The sequence below is a fragment of the Raphanus sativus genome, chromosome 4 (genome assembly GCF_000801105.2).
Source record: "Raphanus sativus cultivar WK10039 chromosome 4, ASM80110v3, whole genome shotgun sequence".
Classification (NCBI taxonomy): Eukaryota; Viridiplantae; Streptophyta; class Magnoliopsida; order Brassicales; family Brassicaceae; genus Raphanus; species Raphanus sativus.
The window spans coordinates 9,187,621-9,211,280 of NC_079514.1; the positions used below are offsets into that span (position 1 = coordinate 9,187,621).

The 23,660-nt window shown below is 35.7% G+C and overlaps 1 protein-coding gene and 2 long non-coding RNA genes across 5 annotated transcripts; 2 read left to right on the forward strand and 1 right to left on the reverse strand.

Moving 5' to 3' along the window:
* Positions 1–10,362, forward strand: LOC108863397 (protein COBRA). 2 transcript variants are annotated; one of them, XM_057008829.1, is made up of 7 exons: positions 1–419; positions 8,440–8,519; positions 8,603–8,729; positions 8,804–9,133; positions 9,201–9,360; positions 9,437–9,720; positions 9,811–10,362. In XM_057008829.1, the coding sequence occupies exons 2-7, from the start codon at positions 8,478–8,480 to the stop codon at positions 10,104–10,106; spliced, it is 1,239 nt and encodes a 412-aa protein (XP_056864809.1). In that variant the 5' UTR covers positions 1–419; positions 8,440–8,477; the 3' UTR covers positions 10,107–10,362. The 2 variants fall into 2 exon arrangements, with proteins under 2 accessions (XP_056864809.1, XP_018493310.1); XM_018637808.2 differs by lacking the exon at positions 1–419 and adding an exon at positions 7,721–8,040.
* A 1,292-nt stretch (positions 10,363–11,654) lies between these two features.
* Positions 11,655–13,361, reverse strand: LOC108856419 (uncharacterized). The gene is made up of 2 exons (XR_001950200.1): positions 12,374–13,361; positions 11,655–12,038 (listed from the first exon to the last, which is right to left on the reverse strand). It is a non-coding gene; the product is annotated as an uncharacterized LOC108856419 (long non-coding RNA).
* A 3,951-nt stretch (positions 13,362–17,312) lies between these two features.
* Positions 17,313–19,016, forward strand: LOC108856672 (uncharacterized). 2 transcript variants are annotated; one of them, XR_001950247.2, is made up of 5 exons: positions 17,313–17,449; positions 17,528–17,660; positions 17,755–18,255; positions 18,387–18,443; positions 18,533–18,784. It is a non-coding gene; the product is annotated as an uncharacterized LOC108856672 (long non-coding RNA). The 2 variants fall into 2 exon arrangements; XR_001950245.2 differs by adding an exon at positions 19,002–19,016 and having other exon boundaries at positions 17,324–17,660; positions 18,533–18,871.
* The last annotated feature ends 4,644 nt before the right edge of the window (positions 19,017–23,660 follow it).

Genomic DNA, 23,660 nt, shown 5'->3' on the forward strand with positions numbered 1-23,660 from the left:
AATTCCTCTCTTCTCTTCTCTTCTTTACTTACAACACGTTATCAGCACGAGACTCTAAACCATAGCTAAAATCCAGCGACCACAAAAACTCTAATTTCAGCCGCAACTTTAAACCGTCATATCTCCCTAACCGTAAGGATCCAGACGACGAGTAATATATCAAATTGAAGCTCTTGACAAGACGAATCCAGAGCCGCAGACCACGCATCAATCCGACTCCAGACGCGCCGTCACCTCCCAGTGCAAGCCGCGCCGTCAAAGATCATCCAAAACCCTAATAGCCGCCAACTCCTTATCTCTCTTAATTTCGATTTCTATTGTTCTTAGATCTCATACTAATCCAACTTTGAAACTTTCATTGTTGATTGTTTAAGGTTTCTAAAAGAGGAACCAAGGAGAAAAGATCGGCAAAGATTAAGGTAAGATCTCAAGAACCCTAATCTTTACTTGTGGTTCAAGCAATTCGGATTTCAAACTTCTCTTCATCTTAAATCCGATTTAAAAATTTTGCGATTTGATTTGGTTGATTTTAGTTCTGTTTATTTTAAAATCAAAACCCTAAACCCTTAATAGTTTTACATGACTTTAGTTTTGTATGGACAACAAGTGATACCCCTTTAAGGATGACACGCTATATGTCCAAACAAAATTTAAGGTCAATGTTTAACCTAATCCTAAAAACAGATTTGAATTTTAAACCCTAATCCTTAAAGTTTAAATCTGATTTTAAGAAACCCTAAATCCTAAAATATAAAGCATGTGATTACATGACTTTCGTTTTGTATGGACAACAAGTGATACCCCTTTAAGGATGACACGCTATATGTCCAAACAAAACATAAGGTTAATGTTTTCCACATCTTTTGGTCGATGATGCACACCATAGTGTGGCTAGACCATGATTTTCTTTTAAGTCAATGATGCATACCAATAGGTATGACTAGACCATATGAAGTAAAGGTCGATGATACATACTCTTAAGTACGATTAGACCATAAAACAAAATCAATGGTCGATGATGTTCACCCTCAGGTGCAACTAGATTTTTCACCTATGATTCACGGTGATCATCCACGATGATCCGCGTTGATCTATGATCCATGATGATCTTCGATGATCCGCGATAATCTACGATGATCAGTGATCCAAGGTGATCCACGGTGATCCTCGATGATCCACGGTGATCCACAATCACCGGTGATGGATGATGCGCACCACAGTGCAGCTAAATCACGATCCGTTTTATTTGGTCGAGGATGTGTACCGAATGGTACTACTAGACCATAAAACCGCATGGGTCGATGTAGCATACCATATGGTATGGCTAAACCATGCACTCTTCCATCCCACTATTTTCAAGGGATTTATAAATCAAATAAGTTGATTAAGTGATGGATGAGTTATGAGAAAGTAAATTTCTAAAGAGAATGCAAACTGGCCGTATGGCCCTCTTATTTGTTTGCTGGCAATGTGATTTAATTGTGTAATAGCCGAATGGCATTGGTCACACAAGCCATATGGCTTTATTGTTTACATACTGGCCGAGTGCCTTTTATTTCTTGGATAGCCAATGGCATCAGAAATTGTATGTACTAACACAAATCATTTTGATATGATTCAGATGTCGAGACTCCATCACTCGGATTACCCAGCCCTTGATCTCAATGGAGATAATTACCTTGATTGGGCGATGAACACTTCAGCCGATTTAAAGTCTAAAGGACTTGGGAAGTGTATCAAATACGGCAATGATACCCTTGCATATGAAAGGCGTAGAGCTGTTTTGATAATGAGAAAGCATCTCGTGAAGGATCTGTATGATGAGTGCAGTTACATCAACGATCCTTACGATCTCTGGTCGAGATTGAACACCATGTTCTTCGAGCCATTACTAGATGAGTCCATGAAAGAATGGAAGGCTCTGAGGTTCCAGGATTATGAATCCGTGGATGACTATCACTTTGATCTTATGAGAATCACCTATAGTCTTAAACTATGTGGTGAAGTGATAACAAACTATAACTTGTTAAGCAAGACTCGTGACACGATCCATTCAAAGGAAGTGTTGTTATCACAGAAGGCTAAAGGTTTCACAACCTATTACGACCTTCTCTCATACCTTTCAGCTCTTGAGGAAAAGAAGCAGAAAAGGAAAGTCAACCTCGACAAACTCGACTATGTTATGGAGATAAGTGCCGAGTATCAATGTGAGATGATATACGGTGATGCTGAAGAAGCTAAGAAAAGAAAATTCGGGTGGACTCATATAGATGATGAGATTGGTTTATTCATTGAATAGAGAACCAAATGTGAGCCATGTCCAAGATGTTATTATGGACTGGCCGGCTATTGTTTAAGCCTTTTGACATTCTGATTTCATACTTATGATTTGGTGTTTTGTTTTAAATATAATTTGTCATTCAAATTTCATAGCATTAATAAAAGTTTTTCTTTTATCTTGATTGATTTGCTTGAAAAATATTTTTGATTGACAAATGAGAATGAAAACTCGAGAAGAGTATGTCTAGACCACCACGCCTAAGGCATGGCCTTAAGAGGCATGAAATTTATCACCTAAGACCCATTGAGAGAGACCCAAAATCCCCACTGGCCGTGGACAAGGATACCACAATAACCGTGGTTGTAGATCCAATCATGGTCCAGGAGGGAGTAAAGGTCGAAATGGCATTACAAGCCACATCAAAATGGTTTCAATAATAAACCAATGGGCAAAGTAAAGAAAAAGGAAATGTTCCTTTAGCTAATGAAAATCGCCAAAGGCATACATATAAAAGAGGTCGAGACTACATTCTCCCTACTGATCTAATACTATGCTAAGGATCAGTGTGATAAGGCATAAAAGCCTAGGTAACCAGTAAGGTTCACCAACGAATTTATACACTTTATGGCATGACCGGATTAGCCATCCTGGTCTGAACTTGATTAATAAGGCACAAAGAGTTATCCCATAAGATCTCACGTTGTGAAACATGTACACAAGAGAAACTCAGTAGGCTTCATTGTTCCAAGCAACACGAAAGTATAATCTGATCATGAGGATAGTGAGAACAAAACCCGTGATCATGACCAGACCACAAATTCGTGTATCATGGTCTAAAACCATGCTGACCGTCCATGCATTACGTTTAAGTGAGGACAAACAAACGTACTTTATAGCATGTTCATGAGGGGGAGAATAAACACTCCGTGTGGTCCATGACCATACTATAAAACCCGAACATGATAAGCATGGCTGAAGGCCATAAGGCATTATAGCTTGGCCGTAAAAGGCATAACCTATAAGGTTGAGACTTCAAAAGTCTATAAGCTTGGGTACATCACAAGAATACATGTATGAAAGATAAGATACATCAGGCCATATAAAGTGAGCATAGATATTCCCGTCTAAAGATGATAAAGGGTCATAATCCAGATATAGACCATCCTAAGAGTCTATGAATAAACCACCACATACCTATGTGCCGTCTAGGATGGAATACCTCATCTAAGGATGAGATGAAAATCGGGAATATATGTTGGATAAGAGAACATGATCTTTCTCCCACGAATTCAGTGAGACCATGAGCCAAACAAAGGTGATCATATTGTGGCCAAGGTACACGGATTACATACAAGATGAATCCGACTATCCAACATCATGGAGAAAGCTATAAGCTGGTAAATAGAAAGTAAAAGTGGAATGGTTTTAACCATCCAAGTCTTGGCAAAGATCCTCGGACCAGATATATATATATATATATTGGACGTTCATAAACAAAGAAAGAATGATAGCCAGACAGACCCGAAAGAATGACTAAGTCATACCAGCTTAGCACCACTATATAAATGTCCTAGTAGAGACATAATCAAGTTGCTGTAAAAGTCTATACAAGATAGACCAGAATGTTCCATATATAATGAACCACGAATAGAAAAGTTAAGGTGCTCATAATGATAGATTCGGGTTCATGAAAGAGAAACCATACTAGACAATGAGATAAGACCGGCCGGTCCTAAGGTACAGGTATCATACAATGTAGCCTTGCAAACTACAAAGTATTCAATGATCCTGATAATAATAAAATCTCAATCGATTGTATCATGTCTAGAACGCGATAGAACGCGATGGAACATTATATAAAGTGTCGACACATACACACACTCATAAGTGATAAAGAGAAAGCACTTGAGCATAAGAGATATGCGAGGATCACTAACCCACGTAAGAGTACTCATAGAATGAGACGTGGAGTTAAACCCAAAGAATGTATGAGATGGGCGTATTGGCCAAATACATAAGTGAGACGCCATCTAACCAGTAAACAGATGAGTCTTGTGAGGAAAAGAAAATCGTGAGCAGTAGAACATGAAAGTACAAACAAGTGGTCGTACATGTTGCTACATAAAGCATTCAATGGAATGGCTTGATCACACAAGGATACTCACAGGGACTAAGGAACAAGGAAATAAATTCCTAATGTGGTGAATGCTACTACCCAATATCGAAATCTGGACATCTAAGAAAGATGTAGTAGACATTGGATATCTCACTGGATATAAAGGTAATATAAGATACCTTGAAAGATGAGAAAGAAGTTCTCATAGAACAACATCGTTCCTGCGTTGTTCATGGACTGAAATGCAGCTGCATACACACGATATGATAAGACTAAGTGATGCTTAGTAGAAAGTTCTATAAGAACGTTTCAAATCAGTCCATATAGTAGTCAATATATTCCTTGTGTTTATACTTAAAGAAAGGATGATTAAGATGATTGATTCTTGGAAAGGCTATGAAGAGACTACGATGATCTATAGTAGAGATCATTAGCCGTATATAAAGGTTGGAATCTATGATCCAACATACCAAGAATAGATTGATCAAATGGTCTGAGAATCCATCAGATTCACGACCAAAGGGAACCATACCGACTAGGATCATGTCCGACCTAGTTCGACCTTAATCATCACTGGTCCCGACCAATCCATCCCGTCCAGCTTGTTCCGACCAGTTCCTCTAGGTCTTAAATCCGACCTAAACCATCCAAGTGAGAGGAACGTCCTATTGACCAAAAAGTGGCTTAGCTTTGATTAAACTTCAAACTATAACACAATAGCCACTTCATGAACATAACGTGGACATATACTAAAAGTTCATAAAGAGTTTTGGTCAAAGGATATGAATAAGATATATAGTGGACAAGAACATAGTCCGGATGGATTATGGATGATGTCATGATCCAGACAGATCATGGACATACAAAGACATTCATGGTCGAATTTATCTAAGAGAGATAAACCATATGATCCGAATGGACCATGAATATCATGAAAGCATTTTGTTGATGCAGGTTACCAGTCCGATCCACACAGTGCTAAGTCCCAAACCGGCTATGTTTTCACATATGGAGGCACGACCATTTCATGGAGATCAGTCAAGCAGACTATATCAGCCACATCATCCAATCACTCGGATATATTGGCGATCCATGAAGCAAGCAGAGAGTGTGTCTGATTGAGACTCATGACACACCATATTCGGACAGCATGTGGGATCACGGATGGTAAAGACGAGCCGACCGTTCTTTACGAAGACAATGCACCATGCATAGCTCAGCTCAAAGATGGTTACATCAAGGGTGACAAGACTAAACATGTTCTCCCCAAGTTCTTTTTCACCCACGATCTTCAGAAAGAAGGAGAGGTCAAGGTACTCTAAGTCAGATCCAGCGAGAACTCAGCCGACCTCTTCACTTAGGCATTACCAACATGCACGCTCAGGAAGCTTATGCAGCAGATTGGTATGCGATCACTGAGAAGCCTTCAGTGATGTTCACTTCAGGGGAAGTAATGCGGCTGTACTCTTTTTCCTATCCATGGCTTCCCGTTTTTACCACATTGGGTTTTTGGGTTTACCATGGAAAGGTTTTAACGAGGCAGTATTCCAAACGCATTACAAACTCTAGACGGTTATGGCATTACAATCTCGGTTTTTAACGAGACAGCATCTACGGCGTTTTGAAAGCACTTCGACATATTGGACATCAAGGGGAAGTGTTATAAATATTGTAGTGATGTCCATATGGAAAGTCCTAGATATACTTGTTCCCCACTCCAAGTTAAGCTTTGTCTCCAAGCTATTGTATCCTATATAAGGAGATCATTATTCATGGAATAAGACACACCAATTCCTCTCTTCTCTTCTCTTCTTTACTTACAACAATATTGTACTAAATTACACATTGGTTTTTATTGCTTCTAGGCTTCTAGCTCTCTGTATATCTTTCGCTTACATGTGAAAAATCAAATCTTTTAAAAAACCACTAGATCTTGACCCGTGCGACCGTACGAGTATTAATTTCACTTTTAGTTTTTATTTATTTATACAAAATAGTATATTTATAATATTTGATCGTTTTATATTGACTAAGTTAGGAGTGGATATTTGGATACCCACTCGAATTCGGTTAAAATCTATTCGGGTTTGAGATTTTCGAGTTTAAAGGTTCTACCTTTATTCGTGTATTTATAAATTTTGGTTCTGGTTTGATTCGGATCTTTGCGGGTTTGATAACCCGTTTAAACTATTTTTAAATTTTCAAAATTTATATATCTTTAAATATCGCTAAATCTAAAAATAAAAATAAGCCAAAGTACCTAAATCTAAAAATGTAAATTTGAGTAATGTAAGCTAAAGTACCTAAATTAAAAATTTAAAATATGTTTAACTTGAATATTTGGATAGAGAATAAATATATATATTTTAAGTATTTTTGGTGTTTTGATAATTATTTATCTACTTTAGATGTTTACTTTTGACTATTTTTTATATTTAAAATATTTAAACAACTTTGACATAGTTTATATCTTGGATATTAACTCTAAAAATAACTAACATATTGAAGTGTATATAAATATGATTTAAATACATTCGAATATCTGAAATATTTCATTCAGATCAGGTTTAGTTCTAGCTCTCTAGATACCAAAATGGTAAATCCATTTGGATATTATCTAGTTTCAGTTCAAATTTGGTAATATTTTTCGTTCAGATTCGTTAAATAAAAAATGTTGATATTATAATTTCTATGAATTGTTTGTCCAATAAAAATGTAATTTTTTTTAATTTGACAGTGATTTAGTGGAGAAGTTAATGAAGTGTATTTAATTCAAATTTAATTTTAAAAAACACATTAATCTAAGTGAAAAAAATAAAGCATTAAATAGGAAATATTATTTAACTCTGTATTTAATTTTGGAAAACACATTAAATAAAGTGAAAAAGACAAGCATAAAAATAGGAAACTTAATTAATACTACAGTGGCATGAAGTGTAAATAAAAATGAAAACTAAGGGGTATTTTTAAATGGGTACTTCTCTTTTAATAAGATAGATTGTATGTCTAGACTAGAAATCGTTTTCACTATATAATATATAATGCAAAATTTTAACATAACACAATATCAAAACTATAAAAAAAAAATTAAATTTATATTATATCTTTTTAGCTGTTAAATCATTTAAATTACTTATTTGAAAAAATTATATTTATATTCTTTAATTGAAAAATATAAATCATTTTGGTCAAATAAAAAAAATATAAATATAATATAGAACATTTATTTAGTCCAAAAATGATAGAAGGGTAAAGGGGTCAAACTAGTACCCCGGGCTCAAAAGTTACAAACTTACTACAACAGCTACTACTAGGCAGCCAGATCTTAAATTTCTCTCAGTGCTTCTCCTTCGTGTTTGCAAAGCTTAAAGTCTTGGCTGCTCTCTTTCTATATCTCTCTCTCTCTTATAATTCCACTTCGCATTCGAGCAAAGCTCATTACTGATTCGTTCAAGATTTAAACCAGACCCATCTAAGGGATCTGGAACAGGCTCCGTCTTCTTGTATTGCTCTGATCAACAGAGGAATAACATAAAAAAAATGGAGTCTTTCATCTCCAGATCCACCTCCACAGCCTCCAAGTTGAATTTCTTGGCCGTAGGGATCGTCTTCTTGATTTCTTCCTCTTCTTTTACTTCCACAGGTGACTTCTTACTCTCCTCATTCTGTTCTGTTCCTTCGTTTCAAAGCTTCTTATCAATTCATACTCTGTTTCATAACTGTCTTCTTTGTAGCAATGCTTAGATCTTTATTCAATTAGTGAAAACAAAATGCTTTTGCAAATCTCAGATCCTAAAAACTATGGCTTCAGTTTCCTTACTAGTGCTACCTATGTTTTTACTAGTTTAGTATTCTCTGATCCCAAAAATAGAAACTTTCTGAAAAGTACATAACTTGATGCAGACAGTTTGGTCTGGTTCTCGTTTATACAAACCAATAGTTATCGAGTTATAAACAATCACAATATGTTTGAGCATAAAGTTGGATCCGTAGAAACAAAGTTCTCTGACCTTTTTATAATTGGTAAAACCATTTTTTGCAGAAGCATATGATGCGCTAGATCCAGAAGGCAACATTACAATGAAATGGGATGTCATGAGCTGGACTCCTGATGGCTATGTTGTAAGTTTTTAAGAACTAGAATAAAAAAACATAAAAAGAACTTGTTGATTGCTAAAATTGTTTATTTATTTGCTTCCATATAGGCTGTGGTTACCATGTTCAACTTCCAAAAGTACAGACACATTCCATCTCCAGGATGGACTTTAAGTTGGAAATGGGCTAAGAAGGAAGTTATATGGAGTATGGTCGGAGCTCAAACAACCGAACAAGGTCAGCTAAAATGCTTTTAAGTATACCACTAAACTATGTTTGTTTATTCATACGTGTTAAATGTTTTAAAACAGGTGATTGTTCAAAGTACAAAGGAAACCTACCGCATTGTTGTAAGAAAGATCCAACGGTTGTAGATTTGCTCCCGGGGACTCCTTACAACCAGCAGATTGCAAACTGCTGCAAAGGCGGTGTCATGAACTCGTGGGTTCAAGACCCTGGCACCGCAGCTAGCTCCTTCCAGATCAGCGTTGGCGCTGCTGGAACCACGAACAAAACCGTCCGCGTGCCGAGAAACTTCACTCTCATGGGCCCTGGTCCTGGCTACACTTGCGGTCCTGCTAAGATTGTGAGACCAACCCAGTTTGTTACTCCTGACACACGCAGAACCACTCAGGCCATGAGTAAGAACCCAATATTACGTTTGGATTTGGATTTGGTTGTCTTCCATTCTAACATACTTTTTGCCAGTGACATGGAACATAACGTGCACATACTCTCAGTTCCTCGCTCAGAGAACTCCAACCTGTTGCGTTTCTTTGTCTTCTTTTTACAACGAAACCATTGTGGGATGTCCAACTTGCGCTTGCGGATGCCAGAACAACAGAACAGAATCCGGTGCCTGTCTCGAGTGAGTTGTTCAGTCATATAAAGTCTCAAACTTTATTCTCTTTTGTGTCTAAAACCTTTTTGTGATGATATGGCAGCCCTGACACACCTCACTTGGCGTCTGTTATCTCACCACCGACTAAGAAAGGAACAGTCTTGCCACCGTTAGTGCAGTGCACGAGACACCTGTGTCCCATCCGAGTGCATTGGCACGTGAAGCAGAACTACAAAGAGTATTGGCGAGTGAAGATCACCATCACAAACTTCAACTACCGTTTGAACTACTCGCAGTGGAACATGGTTGCTCAGCATCCCAACCTCGACAACATCACTCAGATCTTCAGCTTCAACTACAAATCTCTCTCTCCTTACGCCGGCTTAAGTAAAAAACACTCTGTTTCTATCTTCTCTCTCTACTCTCTGTTTCTGTGGTGATTGATCGTAAAGGTTGATTCTTTTTTTTTCTATGCAGACGATACGGCGATGCTGTGGGGGATGAAGTTCTACAACGACTTCTTATCGGAGGCAGGGCCGCTTGGGAACGTGCAGTCTGAGATTTTGTTCCGTAAGGATCAATCAACCTTCACGTTCGAGAAAGGATGGGCTTTTCCTCGTAGGATCTACTTCAATGGTGACAATTGCGTCATGCCTCCTCCTGATGCCTACCCTTTTCTTCCCAACGGTGGCTTCCGGACACAACTCTCCTCAGTCATCTCCTCCGTCCTCCTACCTCTTCTTCTTGTCTTTTTCTTCTTTTTCTCCGCGTAAATCTCAGATCCACGGTTTTGCCACTGACGAACGGTTCTGTTTCCGGTTCGGTTACGGTTAGACCGGCTGGTTTGATTGTACGGTGGAGTGGTATAAACTTTATTTTTTATGTAATTTTTTTGTTTCCCAAAAAAAAAATAGAATCTTTTGATACTTTTATTTAAAGAGTACTAGATATGAATCCGCGGACATTGTTTTACAAAATACCATTAAAATTATTCAGATTATACTATAAGATTTTCAATTTTATGGTTTATATTTTGTGTAATATAATATGTGGATATATATATTATATATAATATATTTTGCTTACATGTATATAATTGATTTGTGTTATAACGTGTTGTACATAGTGTTATCTGATAATGTATAATATTTCATACTCCCTCTGTTTCATTATAAGTGTCGTTTTAAACTTGTGCACACGGATTAAGAAATCATTTAGTTTTGTATATTTTCAATATAAAAACATCATTACCGATACAATCCAACCAATAGAAAAATAGAATGGAGAATAAAGTTAATAAATTTTGCATTGAAACTCTAAAACGACACTTATTTTGCAACGAAAAAAATTCTCTAAAACGACACTTAATATGAAACGGAGGGAGTATGTAGTATTTTAGTGGTTTAACTTGGTGATTAGTTTTGATATTATTCTATTAATTAAGGAGTTAATTTTGTTTAAATTTTATATTATATTATATCATTGTTTTAAATAATTTAATAGTTTAATAATTTTAACAAAAATAAATTTCTTTTATCGAATTTTTTATTTCGAGTTTCTTTAAATTTTAAACATTGTAATTGTCAAAATATATTAGATATTGAAAACTATATATTATTAATTGTTCTCTATATATTTCATATTTGACATTATAAGAAATGAAGAAACATTACGTAAATATCTCTTTTTAGCATCGTTAGATATATTCTAAATTCAATTTTGTAGTAAATATATATACGAAGTTAGTAAATAGGGAACTCGAAAGGTAAGGAAATATATTTTGAAAATAATCAATTTAATTTTCGAAATCTAACAGGATAAACGGTATGCAAAATACATTAGTGTATATTTGATCAGATTGATAAAAAAGTGGTTATAATATTTTGCTTAAATGCTTGTATATAGATCTTTGTTCAAGAGTTTTTCTTGCATACCATATATTTTGCGTAAATAGCATTTAATTTACGACGTTAATATTTAAAAAGATGATAACTACTGCTATTTTTTATTTATTAAAAACATTATATAAATTCACAAATTCTTATTATTTTATTTCCTTTTTTTAAATATTAATTATAAAATAAGTTAACCTACAGGTTCAACTCAAATAAAAAATTCTTTGTTACCTATACATATTTTCCAAATTTTGTATTATATCAATGGACCGGTTTTTATCAAACTTAACTTTTTATTAAAATGATTAGATGTTTTAGGTTTTATGATTTGAAATAGAGATATTTTATAGATAAGATATTTAGGTTTTGCGATTTGGAATAGATATATTTTAATCCTCATGATGTATTCTAAACCTATAATATAAATTAGGTTATTTAATATTTTTATTGGTAATACTAATTTCACTGAGACAACAGTACATATATGTATTAGCCCATTCCTCAATCATAATATCAGCCCACTAAACCCACTAAAAATGGACAATAGATTAAACCGTTGCCCGTGTTAAAAAAAAAGATTAAAATTTTGCACGTGCCAGCACATGTCGGATCAGGAAGTTCGGTACCATCGATGAAATTTTTTCACCATTAACGCCACCGTAACGTTCTTCATACATCACCTTGTGATCTCTGTGGCCGTCTATAATTTTTCAGTTGATCAAAATTGTATGCTCTTTTAGGCAAGATGGATCAAGCATACAACATAACAGAGGAGTTCCATTGATTACTCCCGAGTTAAATTCAACCGACCTGTAGAAAAGGACACAATAAATTTCAAACTAAGATTTGAACTATTTTTTTTTTTGCTAAATTGTAAATATCATTCAAGAATGAAAGTTTGGTTACAACATAATTGAACCCGAATCTGCTTAACAGCAATTCTGTTTCAAAGAGACCGCAAAAAGATAAAAAACCCTAGGAAACACATGAATTAGAACCAGAACAACCATAATTGGAGTTCATGGAACTAATAAAGAACAGAGCAAACCGACAACAAAAAGACTCTCAACTCAATAAGCTACTAGTACATGGCAGAACCATGAAGAACAAGAGCAAAACTAAGGGAGGAACACCCGGATACTCACCCGAGGGTGGCTCCTAACGGCTTCAACGGAGGCGGCTGGCAACGGCTCCGGGACACCAGAGGAGGAGGACATCGAGCAGAACCAGACCCTTTGCTTTCTCGACAACAAAACCCCCAATGTACTCGCCAATACTCCACCTGACATGAAGAACAGACCTGTCAAGCGCAGGCGGTAAATTTGGCTCTCCAACCGGCCATGCGACGTTTAAATGGCTGAGACAATGGAGAGGCACACTGAGGTTGCGTCGGTGAAGAGTAGAGAAGTGAAGCACCGGAGGAGAAAACATGGCTCTCCTCAAAACATGAGCAGCAAACAGGAAGGGAGACTCGCCTTGAAGCCGATAGTACCGTCGTAGGGGTCGTCCTCAAAACCCAGTGGAGCGGTGACAGATAGCAAGACGGGGAGGCTCCAAACTAACTCCTTTGCGGTCATGGAAGTCGTCGATTTGGTCTAAAAACAGAGTTTCTCAACGAAGGTGAGCCTTAGCATCGTCGATTCTCCGGATGGAGGGGAGAAGCTCTGACGAGACCTTCAAAACTAGAACCAGCCAATCATTCATGTACAGGCCGGCGCCGATGAGGGGAGGAGGAGGCAGCGACGCTTCACCATCCTTTCCGGCTGTGGCGAGATCAGATCTGACCCAGATCTGCTCTGTTTGACAAGCTGAGACCGAAATCAGAGGCACCTTAAGCTCCCCGACAAAACCTGCTCCTCGTCAGTGTTCCAGAAGAGCCGCAAACGCAAGCCGCTCTCTTTTAGGTTCACCGAAACACGGAGAAACTCGGAGAAAATCCAGCAACACCGTACAAGGAGGAGAAGGGTAAGGAGAGAAGGTTAAGGGAGAGGCTGAAAGAAACAGAGCATAGGGGTGGCGACCGGAACCAAGGAGGAACCAGTCACCGGAATCGGAATAAGGAGGCGGCTGTGAACTAAGTTAAAAGAGTTATGGGGAGAGACTCTAGAGAGAAAACACTTTCTCTCTCTCTCTCTCTCTCTCTCTTGATTTGAACTAGGGCTGGGCATAAAACCCGTAACCCGAAATCCGAACCGAATCCGAACCGAAAAATCCGAACCGAACCGAATCTGAAATGTTAAAAATATCCGAATAGATCTTGTAGGGTGTTACAAAACATACCTGAACCCGAAGTGTTATTAACCAAACCCGAATGGATAATCCGAAAAATCCGAAAATCCAAAAATATCCGAAAAATCGATCCCAATATCCAAATTAGTATACATTATAAATATTTAAAACATAAATATATACTTCAAATATTCAATTTCATATTTATTTCAACATGATATCTAACAATAAATGTCTATCATTTAAATTAATGTCTTAAATACTCTATTATATATAAATAAGTATATATTTTTTTATGTTTTGCTATTAAATTTTAGATTTTATTTAGAATATATCCGAACCGATTTGATATAACCCGAATCCGAGTGGTATATGGTTATTTCGGATATTATCCGAACCGAACCGAAACCGATGTGTTATATCCGAACCCGAACCGTACTTGTAGATTTACTAGAATAAGACCTCGAAGGTAGGTCTGGGCGTAAATAACTCATACCGAAATCCAGACTCTAACCCGAACCGAAATAGGGGGTTCGGATCGGTAACGGGACCATGAAGAAACACCGAATGGATCCTTAGCTTGTGGCTTTCGGATAACCGATCGGTTCGGTTGTCAACCGAGATCCGAACCAAACACCCGATTATAACCGACCGTATATAATGAATATACATGTATTCTTTCCTCCGCCACTTGTTCTGGTAATTTCTTTGTGCGACCAAACCCTACTTCCCAAAAAACGTTTTTGATTGAATATTTTAACCACCAACGGAAAATTATAAATCTCTTTGTCTCTCTGTCTTGCTCCATCAGAGAATTGGAAGAATCAGTCATGTTTTTTTCTTGTTCTGCACTTCTTCTTCTTTGAGTTTTCTAAAAGAAATTGGTATAGATTTGAAATCAACATCAAACTTCTTCTATTTGCATGTCTTAAGATTCGTTTTTTCCATTAACTCATATTATATTTATATTCCTGTGATTCGTTTTATAATTGTTGTATTCGTTTTATAATTGTTTTCTGTGATTTCTTGTTCTATTTCATTCACATCGTTATATGTTTACATATGGATTAAAAAAAGCTTTGTTAAGAACATATGTTCACAAAAAAAAAAATTCTTATCAATGTTCGTTTTCGGAGTTGTTCGGTTGTTAGGTTAATTTTGGTTTAGTTCAGTTATATTCGGGTTTTTTTGGTTACAAAAACCGGATCCGAACCGAACCTACTTTATCTTCGGGTTTATGCGGATTTTGATTTCTCCACCCGTACCGAACCGAACCCGATTAGCTCCGAACCGACACCGTACCGGAAATCTAAAATAACTGAATGGTACTTCTAGGCGTAGATCCGAAAACCCGTTTACACCGAACCGAACCCGACGGGGGGACCGAACGCCCAGACCTACTCGAAGGTGTTACAAAATAGAACTAAAATCCGAAAAACCGGAACCGAACCCGAATGGATACCCGAACGCCCACCCCTAATTTGAACTATTATTAGAACGAAGACGTGAATTTTTTGTTAAAAACAAACCAAAACTATAACCCATTTGATTGTCAAACAAAAGATGGAAGAAGAAAACAGAGTGTCTCGATATGAGAGAGAGGTCTTTTATAAATTTTACTCTATATGCTAACTATTCAATTCAGTTAATATTTAATTATATCGGTACGTATGTTTAATTTAATTAGAAGGGTTTAATGGTATGTCGGTTAAGTTTAAGTATATCAATGATCATTTAATATATGCATAAGAAAAGCGTGTATATATTTAGTCACAACTTACTGAATAGGTCCAAAAAAATATGCCACGGTAGAGTTTAGATAGGACTCTATTTTAATAGATTAGATTTTATATATATAGTTTTCAACTTCGGTTTTGTTTTTTTTCCTTGTTTCTTGTTCTATTTCCTTGTGTTCGTAAAGTTAAAAAAAAATGTTAGATATACATTTATGTGTTGTATAGTTTAATGCTACTATTAGATTTTGATATGCGCTTTGAAAACGCCGGATTATTTTTTAGTTATCAAAAATATATTAAAACATATTAAAATTAGACATATTTTATATATTTTCACATTTCAATGTGCATAAATTTTCCTTTTGACAATACATATTCTATATAACATCTTTTTATTTAATTATATCTGTAAGTATTTAAATTATTTGGTTTTATCTATTTTAATCTTATTTTATTTTTTTATCTAAAAATTAGACGATTATTTTTAATTAATTATTAAGATGGAATCAATGTTCATATTTGATATGGATATGTGGTCGAACAGATAGTCCGACCTGTAAATACTTGGTCTAACTTTAATAAAAATTGTTAATTAAAAATATACCATTAAACAACGACCTATCACTATTGATCCGGTAAAAACTTAAAATACCTCTATTTGAGTTTAGATTTAGTAAGTAGACACATGAGTATTTGAGTTTGAATGAATTATATGTATTTTTATTGTGGAAACATGTGTATAAATTCACTTATTTAGTTTTAATTATTTTAATCTTTTTCTAATTTTTACCAACACTTATGCGATTATATTTAGTTAATTGTTAATATGAAATCAATGTTTATATTTGATCTGGATTTGTGGTCAGGCAGTGTCCCGTATATATTTTGGTCAAACTGTTAATTAAAAATCTACCATCAAACTTCGACCCGTCACAATTGATCCGATAAAAACTTAAAATAATTTAATTTGATCTTGGATTCAATAAGCATTCTCATGAATATTTGATCTTTAATAAAACTAAAAGGTATTTGTATTGTGATGTGTATATATTTTACCCGATTTGATGCATATTGTATCAATATGGTACACATTTATATTTTGATATGGCTAGTAAATACTCATGAGTATGCTTTTAAGATGTTAGAGCTTGACCCGTGCGTCCGCACGAGTATTCTTATGTTTTTGTATATCAGTATTTTTTTTATAATTCGTGTGATATATTTTATATGTAGTCATATAATTAATTATATTTAAAATATCCACACTGAATCAGATAACATGATTATTTTTAGATAGTTTTATGTTCCTATATACATTAGAATCGAACTCATCCAGATCCGACAGGACTCAACTCGAAACCTACACATAAATTTATAATATCCAAGCGGAGCTTTATTCTAAAACTAAAAAAATGATACATGAAAGAAACAACCCGTACTTGAATGAATATCCGAATATCTATGGCTAATTAATTCGGTAAATAAAAAAATACTTTTTATGTGTTTGCTAAATTAAAATAGAAAGCGGTTTTTGTTTTGTAAAATAGTAATATGGAGTGAAAAACTAAGTGTTTATTGTAATACATTTTTATTTTTTTTATATAAACCATGTCTTCGAATTATTTGTTTGGCTACGTAGTTTTTCATCGATTCAAACTAAGATAATTTTTTTTTAGTAAAACAGACTTGCCGAAATTTTAACCACATGCAAAATCTGGTTATTTTACCTTTTGATTTTTATAATTGGTAAAAATTAATATTAATTAACTAATAAATAAAAATATGCAATATTATTATTATGGTAATATAATTAATGATGTGATGTATTGTTAAGGTAATCATATATATAATGAGAGAGTTTCCTCTCTTCCTAGAGTGTCCACCTCAGCTTTCTTTAAATGATTGCAGGGCCCGCGTTCGGTTTGGTTTGGTTAGGTTATTAAGTTTGGTTTGGTTGTTAAATCCAATGAATTTCATTTTAAAACATGATTTTGGCCCAAGTCTCATAAAGAGACCCGAGATAGCTATAAGGGCATTAGCAAATGAATGAGTTTGTTATATGGGCCAAGAAAAAACAGCTTTCACGTTTTATGAGTATGTCGACCAAACTCTGTCGTTCCATAGGTTAGGTTTTTATTGTTCGTTGCTTCTTCTTCTTCGACCCTTCAAATTCGCTCTCTGCAAAACACGTCTCTTCCTCAACTCTTTACCTCCCAACTTTTCTCAAATACATATATTCGTTTGGCTTCATTCAACGTATTCCTCTTTAATTAGACAATGTTTTTTTTTCATTAAAGCCAATTACAATCTCGACCTCTCCGTCTCCCTTCGCAGATAATTAAAACCGTAAATTCACCTTAAATTCTATAAATTGGAGATGGTTGGAAACAGGATGAATCTTCACAGACCCTCTCAGTTAATCTTTTATATTCAATTTGATAGGGAGCTGTTCATCCTCGACGAACAGGTATGAATGATTTTCTCTGCAAATTCCTTCCTACAAAACCCAAAGAGATCTATCGAGTTGCTGATCTGCGTGTAACTATTTGTTTCTCGCACAGCTTTGTTCTTTTCCATCTTGACCACATATGCATCTCTATCAACGCTGACCGGTTCAGGTTCCACTTACACGAAGGTTTTGAGTCCAACTGTGGACTCAGTGGAGACCTCTACGGTAAACTCTGAAACGGACTTCAGCTTATCTGCGTTGTATTTGATGCATATTATTGAGCTTCTTTTCTAATTTCACTTTTTTAACGTCATTCTAATTTCACTTTATTAATTTTCAAAACCACTATTGTTGTTTACAATTGGGTTTAATTAAAAACTTTGGTAGCAAATGGTTTAAACACCAAGACAACATAGAACTAGAAATTAAAACTTTTGTTGAGTTTACGTTGTAGTTCTTCTATATTCTTCTATATTTTGCGTACTGCTTTGTTATTTTTATAGATGATCTCCACTAAAAAGGCTTATATTTACCTGAACAAGATGAATCATGTAAATGACTGTTTTCCATGTTTCTAAAACGCTACAAGAGGCACTCATACGCAGAGAAACAGGTAAAGGCTTCATATTCTCACAATGTATATTTAATGTCCCAAAGCTCTGTCAAACATATATTTATGTACAATATCTTAATACAAAACTGGCTTACAAACTGTGAATTACTTGTGTATACACAAACGAACAGCTCAATGGAATATAGCAGGCTTTAGGCTAGGGTTAATCTTTTGGAGAGGAACCAAAGGTACTGATACATTTTTTTATATAATATTCTAATTTTCTTACTTAACATCGGGGATTAACAAAAGGGGTGATGTTATGGATTCATTGCAGGCGTTATGTGGAAAAGATTTAGAAACAATTGCGCAAGGGAATTGCAGACTTTGGAGTAATTGCTGGACACTTATCTTAACATATTTTCTCCAGAAAAGTATGTATTTATATCTTCTTTACGGGCACATACACACACACACACATCTGAGTAAGATGCTTGAGTTTGTGCAAATATAAATATATGCCTAACTATTGTAAGTGACGTATAAAGATTCTTCTTTATCATTAAAACTATGGTTATAGGTCATGGTATATTGTTTGTCTCATATGAATTACACTTTTGACTCACTGGTGTATAATCAATATATTTATGTGTCCCTCAACCACCTTCGAAGAAAGGTATGTTACCACCACTTCATCTCTGAAGTCGTGAGCATGTGCGACTTATCTAAGCAGAGATTTCATAACTCCAAAACCATTTAACACTGCATTTATCTTAAACTTATGTTCAACTTAAAATCTTTTACAGCCTAACAATGTATCTTCGTTTCAGACGATATGATTAATGGAATTACAATAAAGGGTAAAGAAAAATATCAATCAACGTCCCCGCGCCTGCGCGGAGGCTATGAAACTAGTATAATTAATGAAGTTGTTAAACTAAGTAAAAATGGAAAGATAATCAATGAAGTAACTTGTTGAAAATAAAGTTAATTATATTTGTACTTCTCTTTTAATAGAATAGATTGTTTTAGGTAGCTCATTTTATATGTGGAAGTCTATATTTCTAGGAATTCAAGGGTTATGCGTGATGCAAATCATAAATCATAACAGGTTTCTTTCATTAATTACATAATATGACATAATAATCTATAAAATATTAACAATAAATGAATTTTAACTATAAATTTGAATTAATTTATAATTATAAAAAATCTTTTGAGAAGAATCTAACAAAATTTTACTCAATATTTTAAATATTTTTTATTAAATAATATATTAATTATTTCGTAATTAATAATATAAATTAATATTAATATTAAGTTTTTGAATTAAAGAAGCATTATCTATTAGAAATCGCAGCATATCTTTTTATAAATGATACTTGCCATAATAATAGGTATTATTAGTTTGAATTTAAATTATTTAATTGATTAATTAAAAGAAAATAATTAAAAGCATATATTAAAAATATACAATGGCAAGGAATTGTAAATACTTCAAAACTTTAAGGTGTCCTCAGAAAAGCCCCTTGTGTTTTAATAATATCGATGATGTGATCTAAAGTATTTATCAATGCAAGAAAAAATGTATTACATCTGAATCGTTTTCGGTTTGATTGGTTTTATTTCTAAATCATAGATACATTGCTCTAGAGCTCTACGCAGTTTATCAGACATCGACTCTCTGGCCTTCTCCACCCTGTTTATCACCTCTCTCTTCTTGTCGCTTTTTGTTTGTATCCCGTCAATGTAACGGGCCGTCTGATTGCTTAGCAAAAGCCTACTTAGCTAATCACTCGTTGGATCCGGGGTTTTAAGTTAAATCTTTTTAGAATATCGCTTAGTTGATCAAAAAAGTAATACAGTACATTGCTGTGCTGTCTATATACGGTATGGTATAATCAAAACCAAATCATTTTTTTCGGTTTGGGAATAACACCCCTATATTGCAAACCATCAAGATCAAGAGTAAAATTGTCAGCTTATACTATAAGGGCCTGATCCTTCCAGGCCATTTGCTAACAAAAAAGTTTTTAATGAACCTCTATTAGGCTCATTCACCTACTAAGACGAACTCAAAAGACAACGGGCGGAAAATGGGTTTTAAGCAGATTAAATCAGATCAGCTTGCAGACGTAATACTGAAATTTAGTTGAAAAATGGAGGTTTAGTTTGACAAATTGTAGAGGTTTATGATTCCATTTAATTACATATTATTATATAAAAGAAACTTGAAGATATATAGTTTTATCTTTCTAAAGGACTTATAAACAAAATCTAAAGAAGCTACAGAACTATTATTTTTATATAGAGTAGATACTTGAGTGATGAATGAATAGATTAGAAAAGAGTTTAAGAGTTTAGATGAAAGATTAGTGATGGCGAGAGAGAGTAAGAGATTGTATGAGAGTTTATGAGTGTTTAGAGATTGAGTAACCAGAGAATAAGAGTAACCAAAGTGTATTGAAGAAGAGAGACTCTCTCAGCTTAAAGCTTACAATCGACATACAAGGACTTAAGTAAGAAGAGGAGATGTGTTACAAGGGTTTACAAATTACTATGCAAGCATGTGAAGTCAGCAAAGGTGTGGGCGTCCATTTGAAACACTTGGATGTCATTGCTCACATGCTTAAGTGTATCTGCCTTTCTCTTTGGCCAGATACATCGTTTACTATTCTCTTTTGCTTCTTCCTTTCCATCTGTAGCCAGCCTGTAAAGGAAGAGCTCTATGGACACTGTTTCTTATCCATAAACGGTCAGTAGCAAGGGGATCTCGCCTGCTGCTTCCTTAGACTAGATAAGATGCCATTTCTCCCTTACTTGTGATCCAAGGCTTCCCAATAGTGTATAGTGTTTCCTGAATAGTGAATAGTGTTCCATCACTATTAACTATTACACTACTTCTTCCAAATCACTCCATTGCACTTATTTACTCATGCTTCACCCTCCTTGAACTCATCTCCACAAGATAAACACTTCAGATTACATCTGAAGCTATATTGAACTCTTCAGTTCAACACTCCCCCTCAAGCTTGACTCTAGATGATCCTAAGTCAAGCTTGGAACCCTGAAGAGTCTCCCTCATTAAAAACCTTGCAAAGAAAACCCATTGGGACAAAACTTTGCAAGGGAAAAAGAGTAGAGCTCTCCAAAGCCTAGGGATTGGCCCGTGAGTCTTTGTGTCCTAACCTGTGTGGTGGATCATAAAGAACTCTGGATCATGGCCTAACTTCTGCGGCAAACATTCTCATGATTTGCGCACAATCAACACTCTCCTTGACCTCTTTATGTGTTCGGGACAGGTCTCCCTTCTCACCCGGCTTCATGGAACCATTGGGAGACCAACTTGACAAACTTCAGTAAGGATCAAGAATCGCTTCTTCTTAGCCTCAGCATCACCTCTCAAATAATCTGAACTCCCCCTCTCAACAAGCTTCACAAACTCCTTAGGTAGGCACAGATCTTCTTCAACTGCTAGTGACACTGATCAACACTTCACCACTAAGCTTATCCTCTTCATAGGATTCGTTTTTCTCCAGTGAGCTTTCAACTAGTGAACCGTTTAACTCTTAGCTTCACTCTTAGCTTCACTCCTTCATATAGTCACTTGATCCTCCTTCTCTCACCAAGCTTTTACTTCTTAGAAAGGCAAGGAGGTCAGTAGACTTCTTCTTCCATCTATGATACTTCCGTGTATCCTCTTCTTTGTTAGATGCCCAAGGTTTTAACCACAATTCAACCTTGTATTCTTCACCTTACAACCGCCCATTTGAGTTACCAGCTTAGCTTCTTCACCATTTCACCTTGCTTCAAGACCTTGTCGCTTCTTTCATCTTTATGGTGATGAGTTTGGGAGTTGTGAATGCTAAGGCAGGAGCACCCAGACTCCGGGTCGTAGCCAAAGCAAGCACACTTGCCAAACTCATCCCTTTACTCCTTTGACTCTTATATACCTTCAATTGCTTCTTGTACTTCCTCACCAGGTCTTGATCTACTCAGGTAATCTCCACTCTAAGCTGGTTTAACTCTGCTTTGGTCGTCTAGACCTCACTCTTCATGACTCCATGGTCTTGTGGAAGCTCTCACAACTCTGCTTCACCACTTCATTACCATTGCACCCACAATGGTCACAATCTTCTTTCTTCTTAACGTAGATGGATGGTGAGCCAAGAACCACTCTTGTGAACCTGAAACATCACTCAAACTCTAGCAAGAATCAGTAACAATGCATTGGGTCAACCCTTGATGCATCATCAAGTTTGAACACCAATGTCTTAAGCAAAGCAACCAGATCAACTAGACAAAACAGGCTTAATCCTTTGCAAGGAAACTCCTTAAGCACTAGTAAGATCTTACCAGATCAATACAAGTTACTTAGGCACCTTTCTTAAGCTTCTTTACTTAGCATTTAGATATGAATCTAATGCCTTAGTAAGATAGCTCCTAGATAGTATGCATCTTCTTTAAAGAACCTTTAGCTTTAAAGTTCATGCATACTCATCCCATTCATCAACCACACCAATATAATACAGCCAGTCAAAACATAAGCTCACTATCAAGAAAGGTTTATAAGAATTTCTTACAGCCAAGGAACCAGATTGGTCCTTGTAACACTCTTTTGAAGGTCACAGCTTGATTGGTTGCCGAATGTAGGTCTGTGGTTGATGCTCTCCATTGTACCTGATACATTTTCCCAAGGGTGCATCAGTTCTATTCACTTAATATAACTTGCATCACACTAATGCATCACATTCAATCAACCATTCCAAGAACCATTTCAAGATTGAGATTAAGAAATGATTATCAAGAGATGACATGAATTGAACAAGAAGAGTTTTAAGAAACCTCCCCTTTTGTTTGTATGAGTTCTTGACTCTCAGAGTTTTGTAGGGTCTCTCCCTTTTTCAGAGTTTTATAGGGTCTCTCCCCTTTTTAGCTTGTGCACCATCTTCTTGGCCGACTTCAACACGATGGATGACCAGGTAGATTCATCAGCTTCTTCTCAATCATTTCACATGGAAGTGTAATTGATGAGGAGCCTTCTTGCTACTCAGCCAAGACTGCTCTGAACAATCTCTTGACTTAGACACGCCACTGCTTAAGCCCACCAGTTGATGCCCCTTATAAGAAGCCTTTGCACCCGCTTACCGGACCATGAAACTTACACATTTCCCTCCCTCAAGCTTAGACTCCAAGATTCAGTTTAGGAGCTAAGCTTGTAAGGCCAGTTTCATGGACAAGGAATCACCAGCCTCAACAGACTTTCTGTGGTGATCTCCCAGTCTTGTGAGCTCTCCTCCTTATATCAGGAACTAGGGTGTTTGAATCACCATAGAGAGTTGTCACAAGACATCCCCAGCTGCATAACAACCATGATACACTTCCTGTACTCTTTGGACTAGACATGTCCTCATGGTATTATGCAGTGGCACTAGACCATGATCACTACACTCTTGGTCATTGGT